The sequence below is a fragment of the Zingiber officinale genome, chromosome 6B (genome assembly GCF_018446385.1).
Source record: "Zingiber officinale cultivar Zhangliang chromosome 6B, Zo_v1.1, whole genome shotgun sequence".
NCBI lineage: Eukaryota > Viridiplantae > Streptophyta > Magnoliopsida > Zingiberales > Zingiberaceae > Zingiber > Zingiber officinale.
The window spans coordinates 98,580,603-98,594,500 of record NC_055996.1 but is presented as its reverse complement, the minus strand read 5'-3'; the positions used below and the strand labels follow the sequence as shown (position 1 = coordinate 98,594,500).

The window sequence follows — 13,898 nt, the reverse complement described above, 5'->3', positions numbered from 1 at the left end:
CAATAATCAATTGAAATAAATATAAAAAAATTCTAGGCATTTCAACTTTAAATAAAGAAAGAAAAACCTTGGATCCGCATATGCTTCCAACTTGAGACGACATTTCCTCGGAGTTGTAGGCACCTCCCACATCAAACACCAGTTGCAGGGGGGCGCTGCAGCAGAGTCCGCAGCTCAGGAAAGAATAATGGTAAACAACAATAGCAAACGATTATTCTTGCAGCATGACATTTCTCATAGACATTTTCACAATAGCATGATAACAAACTTCGCTTAATTTAAGTTACAGCAAGCCACGCATAAAGTATTAATTTTTTTTGAAATAAACAAATAAATAAATAAGGATGCAGCTTGCATTTCTACAATAATCACAAAATGTAATCTGACATTTTTGTTATAAGCCATTAGCATTAGACAGTCTCGGCGAGTTGTCCTCTTTTAAGATCAGAGATAACACTTCGATCTTCCGGACCTTTTTCGTTGTACAATACCTGATGATAAACAAAAGTTTTCGATAGTTTCTGCATTGAGTTTTAAAAAATGAAAAAAGAAAGACACAACTTTTGCGGAATATTTACCTTATCAATGATCCCATATTCGACTGCTTCACTAGGACTGAAATATTTAGGACGTCTGATATCTTCCTCGATCTGGTCCCGGGGTTTTCCAATATGTCTCGAGTAAAGAGCAACCTGAACAAGTTCAAGGTCAGTTTTGAAGTCTGTAATATGTGAAATGGGTTTAGTATAACGTTCTTACTTATTTCTCATCTAATCCACGTTCAAATGTCAGAAAATGAAAACATACTTTTGTGACTAACAGAAGAGAATTAAGTTGGAGAACATAAAAAAGGAATCAAAGAACAAATGGGCGGCTAGACATGGACCTAGTAAAAAAAAATCAGTGTAGAAAACTGCTGAATTTTTCTGCTGAATGATCAGCGTTTTTGGGGTAGCAATCTTCAGCATTTTGAATGTTAATCATCATGCATGCATACAATAGAAGCCAAGACAACTAATCATGCGCCTAACGCACCTGCATTTACCTTCCTTCATATCCATAGAGCCGGTATTAGAGGGAACATTAAGATAGCGGATCTACCTTTTCTTTTTTAAGAGAAACAAGTTGGAGAACATAAAAAAGGATGTAGACATATCTAGTAAGAGGAGAATAAGGAAAAAAGTAAGTCAAGTGCTACCACCAATGTCAGGTCATACATTCTCATTGCTATCTCTCAGGGAAGCAAGATTCAAGCAGATCACACACCCGGCTTGATGGAAATATTAGTGGAAACCTATAACTCCGCCCATGACAACCGGTTATGGCCGGTCCCAAGTCCGGATAAAGGAGGAGGGTTGCGTTAGGTTGCCAGCCAGTATCAAATTATGGCAAATATTCAATGAATGAATCCATTAAATTATTGTGCTAATGCTAAGTTGTTCCCCGGAAGGAACGCGTTGCAGGGTCCGACTGTAACGTCTCGGTAAGGACCGCTACATATCCAGAACTCGGATGTAGTGATAAATATGCAAGAGTTCGCGTTACAAGGTCCGACTGTAACGTCTCAACAAGGATCGCTACATCTCCATGAGAACTTGGGTGTAGTGTTAAATAGGCAAGAGTTCTCACACCATAGGTTAGATAAAAACATATATGATAGGAAAACTATTAATCTAAGATTTGGAACATGGAACATAGGAACTCTCACTGGTAAATCAATGGAGGTAGTAGATATGATGATTATGAGAAAAATTAGTATTTTGTGTGTACAAGAGACAAAATGGGCAGGTGAGAAGGCAAAGATGATAGAAAACTAGGGTTTTAAGTTATGATACACTGGAAAGAGAAAAGCAAGAAATGGAGTGGGTATTATTGTATATAGTTTGTTAAATAATGAAGTTGTAGTAGTAGTTAGAAAAGGAGATAGAATTATAGCCCTTAAGATAATAGTGGCGAAAGAAACTATGAATATATACCACAAGTAGGATTAGATGAAGTTACCAAATCAAGGTTTTGGGAGAACTTAGATGAAATATTACAAACTATTCCACCAAAAGAAATGATTTTAATAGGAGGTGATCTAAATGGGCATGTCGGAGTGAAAAATAAGGAATATGAGAGAGTACATTGGAGTTATGGGTTTGGAACGAGGAATGAGGAAGGGAAAACTATATTAGATTTTGCGATAACATATGACCTTATATTAGCTAATACGTTTTTTAAGAAAAGAGAAGAACATTTAATCACATTCAAAAGTGGGAATAATAAATCGCAAATTGACTTTCTTATGGTTAGGAAGAAGGATAGAAAGATTTGTAAAGATTGCAAAGTCATCCCTGAAGAAAGCTTAACTACCTAACATAGGGTAGTAGTGTTGGATATACGCCTCAAACATAGTATCAATAGAAAAAAAAATATATACAATTCCTAAAATTAAGTGGCGGAAGTTAAAGGATGGGAAACAAAATATATTTAAGGAGAAGGTAGAAGTACAAGCATTAGGTGAAATATACGATGACTCTAATACAACATAAGATAAGATGGTATCAAAGTTGAAAATAGTAACTAAGAGTGTAGTCGGTGAGTCAAAGGGACATGCACCACTAAGTAAAGAATCTTAGTGGTGGAATGAGAAAGTACAAGAGAAAGTGAAGGAAAAACAAATAGCTTATAAGTAATTATATATTTGTAAGAACGAGGAAAACTTAAAAAAATATACAATAGCCAAGAAAGAAACTAAGAAAGTAGTGAGTGAAGCAAAAAATGAAACTTTTAAACAGTTATATCAAAAATTAGATACAAAAGAAGGGGAAAGAGATATTTATAGAATAACTAAAGTGAGAGAAAGAAAAACAAGAGATCTTAGCCAAATAAAATGTATTAAAGATGAATGTAATAGAGTATTAGTAAACGATGGAGAAATAAAAGAGCAGTAGAAGAAGTATTTTCATTAACTTTTTAATGAAGGTTTAAGTGACCAACTTACCTTAGGTACTTTAATTAGGTCAAATGAGCATAGAAATTTTAATTTTTATCGTAGAATTCAAATTTCAGAAGTAAAACAAAATTTAAATGAGATGCACAATGAAAAAACCGTTGGACCGGATGATAATCCGATAGAGGTATGGAAGTGCTCAGTGAAACAAGGTATTGAATGACTTACAAAATTATTTAACATGATATTGAAAACGAAAAAAATGTCTGATCAATGGAGGATAAGTACTCTAGTTCCCTTATATATGAATAAGGGAGATATACAAAATTGTGCAAACTATAGGGGTATTAAACTAATGAGTCATACTATGAAACTTTGGAAAAAAGTAATAGAAAAAAGATTAAGGAAGGAGATCACAATGACAGAAAATCAATTTGGGTTCATGCCTGGAAAGTCGACAATAGAAGATATACATCTCAGACAATTAATTGAAAAATATCGGGAGCAAAAACAAGATCTACACATTTCATTGACTTAGAAAAAGCTTATGATAGAGTCCCAAGAGAAATTATATAGAGAATTTTAGAAAATAGAGGTGTTAGCGTAACATATATTGAACTAATTAAGGATATGTATGAGGATATAACGACCAGAGTAAAGACTTCAGGCGGAGTAACTGAAGCATTTCCAATAAAGATAGGGTTACATCAAGGATCAGCTCTAAGTCTCTATCTTTTTACATCACTGCGCACATTCAAGACATAGTACCGTAGTGTATGTTGTTTGCAGATGATATTATTTTGGTAGATGAAACACGTGAAGGAGTAAATGCTAAGCTAAAATCTTGGAGGGAAACACTAGAAGGGAAAGGTTTTAAGCTTAGTAGATTGAAGACAGAATATATGGAATTTAAGTTTAGCAATATTAGAAGTAATGAAACAATTGTTAAGATAGGAGAGAACGAGTTGCCCGGAACCGAGAGATTTAAATATTTAGGATCATTTTTACAAAATGATGGAAGGATTGAGAGAGATGTCTTAATACAAACAGGATGGGTGAAATGGAGAGGAGCGTCGAGTGTTTTATGTGACCGTAAAGTACCTCTTCAACTTAAAGGTAAGTTTTATAAAATCGCAATTAGACCTGCTATGTTATATGGAGCTGAATGCTGGGTTATGACTCGAGCACATGAGCAGAAGATGAGAGTTGCAGAGATGAGGATGTTAAGGTGAATGTGTGGATATACGAAGATGGACAAAATAAAAAATGAGAGCATAGAAAAAGTCGGAGTTGCATCTATTGAGTTAAAACTCTGAAACACATTTAAGATGGTACAGACATGTACTTAGACGGCCAATAAATGCTCCAGTTAGGCGATGTGAAACTATGATAAACATGCATATCAAACGAGGAAGACCAAAAAAAGACTTGGTTAGCAACAATAAAACAAGATAAAATTTATTTAAATATAAATGATGATATAATAGGAGATAGAGCTCAATGGCGTAAAAGGATTCATGTAGCCGACCTCACCTAGTGGGAAAAGGCTTGGTTGTTATTGTTGTTGTATAATTTCCTCCTTGTTGGTCTACACCAGGTTCGTTAAACCAGATCTATCACCCTCCACCGTCCAATATCATTCAAAAAGGATCAGAAACCAAGAAAATAACATCAGCTCGTTGATTAGGTATATGGGCCTGAGCTTAGCAGTACATTGAGTCTCATTCAAACAGAAAGAATCAACTGTTTTTGTCAATGCCAGGTTCACATTGTGGATTGGTCCAGACTTGAACAGGAATGTAGGCAGGAGTTAAATAGAATATCTCTACCAAAAACTTGTAAGGTAAATCTAAAACTCTTGAATGATATTTTCTGCAATCAGCTACTTTTTCTATCATCGATAATCTTTTCCACTGTAGTTTTAAAAAATGTTCAATGTTTCGTGTGCAGGGAGAACAACCACACATAGAAGGTTGTCTCTTACCAGCTCAATAACATCCAAGATGTGCCATGATGTCAAGAACATAGAGAGACAACATAGATTTGACTATCTTAAACGAATTAATATTTACAATAAGAAATAATAATTTTTAACAAATCATGCTTGTGCTCAGGATATAAATGATCTTAGCTGAACTCAAAAATAGATAATGTTTGAACAGTTTAGAGAATAATGACTTACCAATTCAGCCTTCACATTGCTTATTTCTTTTCTTGCAATGTCAACATCTGACGCTTGACCTTGAAATCTTGCAATTGGCTGTAGATATGAGCACAGTTTCAGTCATCTGAATATGCACTCAACAAACTAGAAATAAAGATATGCTACTGGCTTCAGTGAATTACAGGCAGAATAAGGAGAAATGCATTCGACAATTCAACTTATAATATCATGAGATAGGTGGAGATTACTAACCCTACCTGCCTTATCATTATTGTTGATGATGGTAAAGCAGCACGGTTTCCTTTAGCACCAGCAGCCAAGAGTAGTGCAGCTTCTCCCCAAGCATTGCCAATGCACAGTGTGAATATTGGAGTTTTAATATACCTGTATTTTGAAAGTAAGAAGTGCATTTGCACATATATTTATGTTCATGTACATCACAAGTGATACATTCTGTTCTAAAAAGAAATGAGAAAAAATATTAAATAACAGCCATTTCAAAGATTCACATTCTAGGTGAAGTGGTCCATAAGCATTAAAGAAAAGAAGACAATCCCGTAGAAAGATACATTTTACCTTGTAGACACAACACTAAAATAACTGTCATAAGAAAAAAGGTTTCAGTCATGAAATAAAACCGAACGATTAGCAAAAAAGCAGTTCAAAATTGACTTGATATTGAATTTTAAATCCTTCAAATTAACCATCAGAAAACCAATATCATTCAAATCACCTCTGTAATAATAATTGTCGCTAATTGAAGTCTGGTCATATGAACTTATAATAGATTTTCAAAAACAAGCTTGAAGATTCAGCATAGCTTCGAACTTTTAAATTTTGATAAATGACCAAAGCAAGATGTTTTACTTGTTTGAGGTTCATCTTCTCAACCTATATTACCTCTGATTGCAAATACAGCCATTCTAATGGTGACAATTAAGTTATCTACCATATTGAAACCATAGCACAAGTATCATAACAATGCCAGTTGTATTTTACTTCTTTTTTTAGAGTATGAATTATAGTTCTCTCTTATCCATTGTCAATCTTGTTCCTCCATTGTTTGTTTCCATTTTTAGGGTATCTTTTTTGGAGAAAAACTGAGATATCATTTCCAAGAGAATCTGAGTTATGAAAAAAAACAAACAAAAAAGGCAGCTCCCGCCATGCGGGGTTCCGGGGAAGGATCCATTGTACGCAGCCTTACCTACTTTTTGCAAGAGGCTGTTTCCAGGATTCGAACCTGTGACCTTTTGATCACATGACAACAACTTTACCGTTGCGCCAAGGCTCCCCTTCAATCTGAGTTTTGAAAGATTAAGAAATTTTAGCTGTAAAGCGTAGCAAACAAAAACATCTAGATTCTGATCTCCTAGAAAACAGCACACCCAACACACACTAGGCATGTCTTGCAGTAGACTGAATTTTCTTTCTTGCATCACATCTTTTAATCTCCCTTCTTTGCTGTTACTTTTTCTTAATCTCACATGTCTCTTTTCTTATTTGGTTTCACTTGATTGTACTGCTAATTCTTTTTTTCTCTTTCAATGTATCTACTTGACGTCTTGACCCTTCTCTAACTTTCCATGGTAAAAATTGCTAAAGCATGAATAAAAACATCCATTGAATGAGCATGACAAAAATAAGAACCTGAGGATCAAACTTACTAGCTTTAAAGTTTAGATAGTTTTTGGTTCCTTAAAGGATACGTTAGTAAACTAACTCCCAGAATTTTTCATGCCAAGTAATGATTTAATATATTAATGTGATCTTTATCTATTTTATTCGCTAATAAATATGTAGTCAGAAGAGGAGCCTTGGTGCAACGGTAAAGTTGTTGTCTTGTGATCTAAAGATCACGGGTTCGAATCCTGGAAACAACTTCTTACAAAAAGTAGGGTAAGGCTGCGTTAAATGGATCCTTCCCCGGGACCCCACATGATGAGAGCTTCGTGCACCAGGTTGCTCTTTTTTAATAAATATGTAGTCAAAGAGTTATAGTATACTTAAATAGTCAACTAGCTCTTGAATTTATTTGTATTCTCAACATTATTGATTCTAGAAACATTATTCCTTAAAAAACTAACAATGGGATTTATACTTCACAAAATATAAGCACTCTAGTTCGTTCAAGTAAATGCTTAGCACTTGAGCAACATAGGACAGTGGCAGCTTGTAGCATCCAATGCTTTTGGTAAGTGGCCAGCAGATTAGAAACAAAGTAAATAGAAAAACTATCATAATTTAAAAAGAATGAGCAAAGGAATAAACCTCATGACATCATAAATTGCAAAGGCCTCTGTTTCATAACCCAACTTTTCTCCACCCTAGAGGAACATAATAAGGTGTGTTCAGAAAAAAATCTCTGCAATGCAATGTTCAGAAAAAACAAAGAAGCATAGGTGTCAATGGAACAACAGGAAGCTACTAAATGATCAAATTCTGGAACAAAAATATGGAGCAACATAACCTAGATTCATATTTATGATTTTTACAAGAAATTCATTGATGGTAATACTATTTAGATACAGTAGTCTTTGATAATACAGATCAATAGATAGTGAACAAAACAAATTCTAGAGGGTTCATCCGAATCATCCCAGCAAAACTAGCTTGATCAAGATAAGAAGTAAATTGCTCAATGTATTCAAGTGCAGAGAATTACGCTAGTTCCATTTGATCATACAAGTCAAAAATGCATTTTTAAAACCTAAACAACTCAATAAAATACCCACATTGCTATTTCCAATTTAAATTATAATCTAAGATGACTTTTAATTCTATACTTAACTAAGACAATGAAGCTATTAAGTCTCATTGCCCCAAAAATAAGAATATAGCTATTTTTCTTACTACTAAATGGAAGTTTACAAGATCATACAAACCATATCTAGTAGTGAGAAATAACATAGAGATGCTAGAAGTGCCATTAGATACAGATTATTTCTATCAAAATAGACAGTTAGACACTAAGCAAAATAGACATAACACTTCCAAAACCAAGACCAAAAGGAACAAATGAAAAACAATGAACCAAAAACTATCATGAAATGAAGCAATTCAAATGCAAGCCAAGTCACAGGGGAGAAGCACTCATGATATTTTAGTCTACATGGCACACAATCTCATCCCAAGTTAGAGAAGTATGACGCCATTCAGCAAATGCTTCGACTAGAGATTTGGCGGATGCCATGAGCCAAAGTTATACTACTACCCAGAAAATAGAAATGAATTGGAGAGCATCATTGCTGCTATCTAGTAAAGGGAAAACACAATCAAAAGGATATTGCAGTCCATATTATGAATGGATCCACATGTTGGGCGCAAAACATTGGATAAACCAAACTGGAGATTTTAAAAGCCATCAGCCCATATATATTTCAACACGAATATGAAACATCCAAAGGTAATAAAACAACTTCAACTATAACAACAAAAGCTTTATATGACAAAAATAGTATGTACAGAGCTACCAAGGCAATCAATGTCATGTATCCACTTAAACTAAATGAATGAATTAACAACAGATGATGAATGAACAAGTTGTACACACATTTTCAATGCATTACAATACCCAATAATGCAGCATGACATTATGGTAAATTAGTGTAATCCTTCAGAAATGGCATATCTACTAACTTTCGTTGTACCAGTAGAATTAATGTATAGGTATATTGGCTTCTTAGCATCCTCATATTGAAGATATAGGAACTCTGCCATCATTAACTCTGTCACTGCTGGAACAAGACACATGCCCAAATATACTATTCGATTTTTATACAAGTAAGAAGCTAGATCGGGAGGCGGTTGCTCCCATGCTGTTCCTCTCAAGAAAGGAATGACCTGTTAAAAAGTGCAATCATGAGTAAAACACTATGAATGATTCATAACAAATAAAATCAACAATGCTGGTAATGACAGACGTTTTTTTTTCATAAAATGACAAAGCTCTACACTAACTAATATATTTCCACCGACTCTCAAAAAGAAATTAATGTCTCAAACAATAAACTAACGTATCTAATAAAATCTCCATGTCCGTGTACCAGATAAATATCGAATTGTTCGTTTTGAAGTAGAAAATAAAAGAAATCGAAAAAAAGAGGATTTTGAGCTTAACTCTCATAGTAATCAGAGAAGAAGGTCTCTACGATCTGGGGGGAAAGTTTACAAAGACATCAGAGGCAAAGACAACTTTTTTTTGTTGTTGTTATTTTACCATGGTAACGACGCCACTCTTTGGGCGCCGACCGTAGGATAGAGTAGGCAGCTTCAGGGAGGGAACCCTTATTCCGTTGAAGTCGCTATGGACGCTCCCGATACCGAGGAAAGGAGTAGCGACGACGCCGCAACTCAGGGAAGAAGGCCTCGAGGGAGCGGAAGAAAAGGAGGCGGAGCCCCTCGGCGCTGTTCTGCCGCTGCTCCACGACGATCTGGGAGAAACGGACATAACGCGATTGGCATCGGCAGGGATTGAGCGCAGCGAGGAGAAGGCAACCTCCATGGCGTATCACCTTCCCTTCTCTCTCCGGCAAAAGATGGATCCGGCGCTGGATCGAAGTGAATAGGCGAACCGAGATTGGGAAGCAACGGCAGCAGCAGCAAAAGGAAGAGGCGGTGTGGCTGGGCCTGGGTTTATCACGCCCAGCGCACGTGCGAAACCACCAGGATTAATATAGTCTCTGAGATAAGATTTTAAAAAAAATGATACCAAGTAGGGATCATCATGTTCATGGATAGGATTGGTTTAATTATTAAAGTAAAAAATTATACGATTTTATTAGATCGGATAATGTAATATCTAATTTTATATTCAACGATTTTTATGTATTATATATTCGATGAATTATCAGTTATTTGAATATTCGATCCTATATTTAATGAAATATAAAATATAAATATAAATATAATAAAAAATAAAATATTTTAAAATAATTATAGACATTACTCGTTACACGTTGTAGTAACTAATTGGCAATAGACGTATAGCAGCTTATCGACAATAGCTACTACAACGTGTAATAGCTTATCAATAGTAATTACTACAAGTAGGGATGATTACGGATCGGGTTGATTCAATTATTGGAATAAAAAACTATCCGACCTTACTAGATCAGATAATGTAATATCAAGACCCTATATCCGGTTCTATATCTGGTAGATTTTTTTTTGGTTCAGTTTGGGTCGATATGAGTAGGTTGGTAAATTTGATGGATTGACGGCTCACCGAGAAAAAAAAAATCTTAAGAAAAACACATAAAATTATTATAGTTGATATATATATAAGTTTTAAAAGTTTACATAAGTGAATTTAGATCAATGGTTAAGCTCCATTAGTCGCTATTTTAATTTGTTAGTTTTCCCCCTCCTTTAATGTCAACTATGTATCAAAAGTGGAGGATTAGCAACAAATATAATTAACATCAACTTTAATTTTCATTATATCCGGAGAATAGCTAAAACGGTAATAAGAATACTAAATTATTTATTAAAATTTAAAGTAAAACTCTTCTGTGTTTTGATTACTTTTATTTGCTTCTATATTATATAATCATCTATATAATAATGGATGAATATTCTAGAGTGGTGTGTATTTTAAGTTATTTCGTTAATATTATTGATTTTACTCTAATGCTTAAGTTTCAATTTCGTTTTTATTAAATATGAAGTTTTGTTGTTTAGTTCCAAGAGTACGTTTGGTTCAAATTATAATGTATAATTTTAGTTATGTAATTATCAAGTAATCACATAATTAAGATTATGAGAATAAAACACAACTAAGTGTTATTTGGTTCAACTTAGTTAATGTAAAAAAAAAAATATTTGTTTGAAAATTTTAATAAATAATCTAGTTTAATATTTTACTATATTACCCTTAGTTACAAAATTAACCATATATTATTATTATTATTATTATTATTATTATTACTTTTTTTAAACTCTACATTTTTTATTTTTTATTTTTCATGTTTTTCTTTATTTTTATGTGTTTTTTATTATTATTTTTTTTATTTCTTTTCGTTTTTATTTTTTTAAAGTTTTTTAAAATTTTGTACTTTTTTTTTCCATTTTTCTATTTTTATGTTTTTTATTTTTTTTTTTTGTTTTTTTTATATTTATTTATTTTACATTTTTTAATTTTTTACGTTTTTTCTATTTTTATGTTTTTTTATTTTTAATTTTTTTAAATGTTTTTTCTATTTTTAAAATTTTTTATGTTTTTTAAAATATTTTATTTTTTATTTTTCATTACATTTTTATTTTTATCATATTTTTCTCTTATTCGAGGGTATTTTGAGTAAAAAAATTTCGTTAACCATGGAATCAAGAAAAACTCTAGTTTTATTAGGTTTTTCGATTTTCGGATTGTATGTCCCTTTTGCTGACGTGTCAGGCATGAAACATTACTCGAGAATTATCGATTACCTAAATCAAATAAGATTTTCGTTGATAACCTTAAATGGATAATCAAAATTATGAAGGATAACTCCGAACCAAAGACACTTCAAAGTTTTTCTCCTATGCAAGTTTGAATTCCCTGTTGGATCATCCTCTCTTTATTCCAATACTTAATTTTTGAATGTCAAGGAATTATTCTACTGGTTGAGGAAATTAGAGATTTCGAGATCCATCTTTGAAGACAAGCATGACATAGTGAAATTGATGAGAAAGTTAATGGAAGCATTGCCTATTTGTCTTTCAAGTAACCAAAGCTTATCGAAAATCACAAGATGATTCCTCAAAAATTAGAGCAGGTATAACCTTATCTTTGCCCTCTAATTTAAACTTTTGTAGTGACTGCCACGTGATATTGTGGTAAAAAATAATATGCTCTTTCCAACGACATGATATTATAGATTTTACGATAAACTACAGACAGATAAATTAAGATACACAATAATTTCTTAAATAGAAATAAACCCCACGAAAATTAACTTATCATCCTAATGTGGTAAATTATCACTCGAGTACTCATTGTGCTAAGCCCGCAACTATCCTGTGTTATTGCTACTATAGCAAGACTTAATTCCTTAAATATAAATTTTGGGTATTGTTTTGAGATGATTGACTATGAAGAATTTAGAGTTAGTGTTAGAAAAGAATGTTTTTTAAATGCAAAATATTATGCAGAGTGTTGGTACTATTGTTTTTCATGTAGAAACTTTGATATGCTCAAATTTCACATGTTCACGTAGATATTAATTTTCTTCTCAGAGTTGCAAAAATTGGAGGATATCTTTCAGAGAATTTGTCAACAGCGGCTATGAATGCATTGAGAGTTATTGATGTGACATATAAATCCTTTTGGAATTTGGCCGTAAAGTTGTAAATGAATCAAGCGTTCGTGAACAAATTTAGTGTTCGACTTGATAAGAGCTTATTTATATTCGTTCAATATAAATAAGATTAATTAAACAAACAAGCTTGAACAACTCGTTAAGCTAAACAAACAAGCTTGAACAAATGTAACAATATTCTCGTGAATATTTATGAAAGTGCTCACAATCCATCTATTAATAAACTCTTTCAATACAACAACACCATAAGCCTTTTCCCACTAGGTGGGGTCAACAGATAACCTTTTACGCCATCAAGTTCCTATCTCCTATTATATCATCATCTATATTTAAATAAATTTTATCTTGTTTTATTGTTGCTAACCAAGTCTTTTTTGGTCGTCCTCTTCCTCGCTTGATATGCATGTTTATCATAGTTTCACATCGCCTAACTGGAGGATTTATTGGTCATCTAAGTACATGTCCGTACCATCTTAAACGTGTCTCTCGGAGTTTGTCCTCAATAGATGCAACTCCTACTTTCTCTCTAATGCTCTCATTCCTTATTTTGTCAATCTTCGTATGTCCACACATCCACCTTAACATCCTCATCTCTGCAACTCTCATCTTATGCTCATGTGCTCGAATTATAGCCCAACATTCAGCTCTATATAACATAGCAGGTCTAACAGCGGTTTTATAGAACTTACCTTTAAGTTTAAGAGGTACTTTACGGTCATATAAAACACCCGACGCTCCCCTCCATTTCACCCATCCTGCTTGTATTCTATGTAAGACGTCTCTCTCAATCCCTCCATCATTTTGTAAAAATGATCCTAAATATTTAAATCTCCTGGTTCCGGGCAACTCGTCCTCTCGTATCTTAACAATTGTTTCATTACTTCTAATATTGCTAAATTTAAATTTCATATATTCTGTCTTTAATCTACTAAGCTTAAAACCTTTCCCTTCTAGTGTTTCTCTCCAAGATTCTAGCTTAACATTTACTCCTTCATGTGTCTCATCTACCAAAATAATATCATCTGCAAACAACATGCACCACAATACTGTGTCTTGAATGTGCGCAGTGAGTTCGCACCTCTCTTTTCTAAAATTCTCCATATAATTTCTCTTGGGACTCTATCATAAGCTTTTTCTAAGTCAATGAATACCATGTGTAGATCTTATTTTTGCTCTCGATATTTTTCAATTAATTTGCCTGATATTTTTCAATTAATTGTCTAAGGAGATGTATAGCTTCTATTGTCGACCTTCCAGGCATGAACCCAAATTGATTTTCTGTCACTGTGGTCTCCTTCCTTAATCTTTTTTCTATTACTTTTTCCTAAAGTTTCATAGTATGACTCATTAGTTTAATACCCCTATAGTTTGCACAATTTTGTATGTCTCCCTTGTTCTTATATAAGGGAACTAGAGTACTGATCTTTCATTGATCAAACATTCTTTTCGTTTTCAATATCATGTTAAATAATTTTGTAAGTCATTTATCACTTTGTTTCCT

At 33.3% G+C, this 13,898-nt stretch overlaps 1 protein-coding gene across 1 annotated transcript; it reads right to left on the bottom strand.

The window, feature by feature from the left end:
* Positions 1 to 211: 211 nt before the first annotated feature.
* LOC121988401 (ATP-dependent Clp protease proteolytic subunit-related protein 4, chloroplastic-like) lies at positions 212 to 9,728 on the bottom strand. The gene is made up of 7 exons (XM_042541804.1): positions 9,319 to 9,728; positions 8,739 to 8,942; positions 7,371 to 7,426; positions 5,357 to 5,483; positions 5,118 to 5,195; positions 579 to 692; positions 212 to 491 (listed from the first exon to the last, which is right to left on the bottom strand). The coding sequence occupies exons 1-7, from the start codon at positions 9,601 to 9,603 to the stop codon at positions 411 to 413; spliced, it is 945 nt and encodes a 314-aa protein (XP_042397738.1). The 5' UTR covers positions 9,604 to 9,728; the 3' UTR covers positions 212 to 410.
* Between the last annotated feature and the right edge of the window lie 4,170 nt (positions 9,729 to 13,898).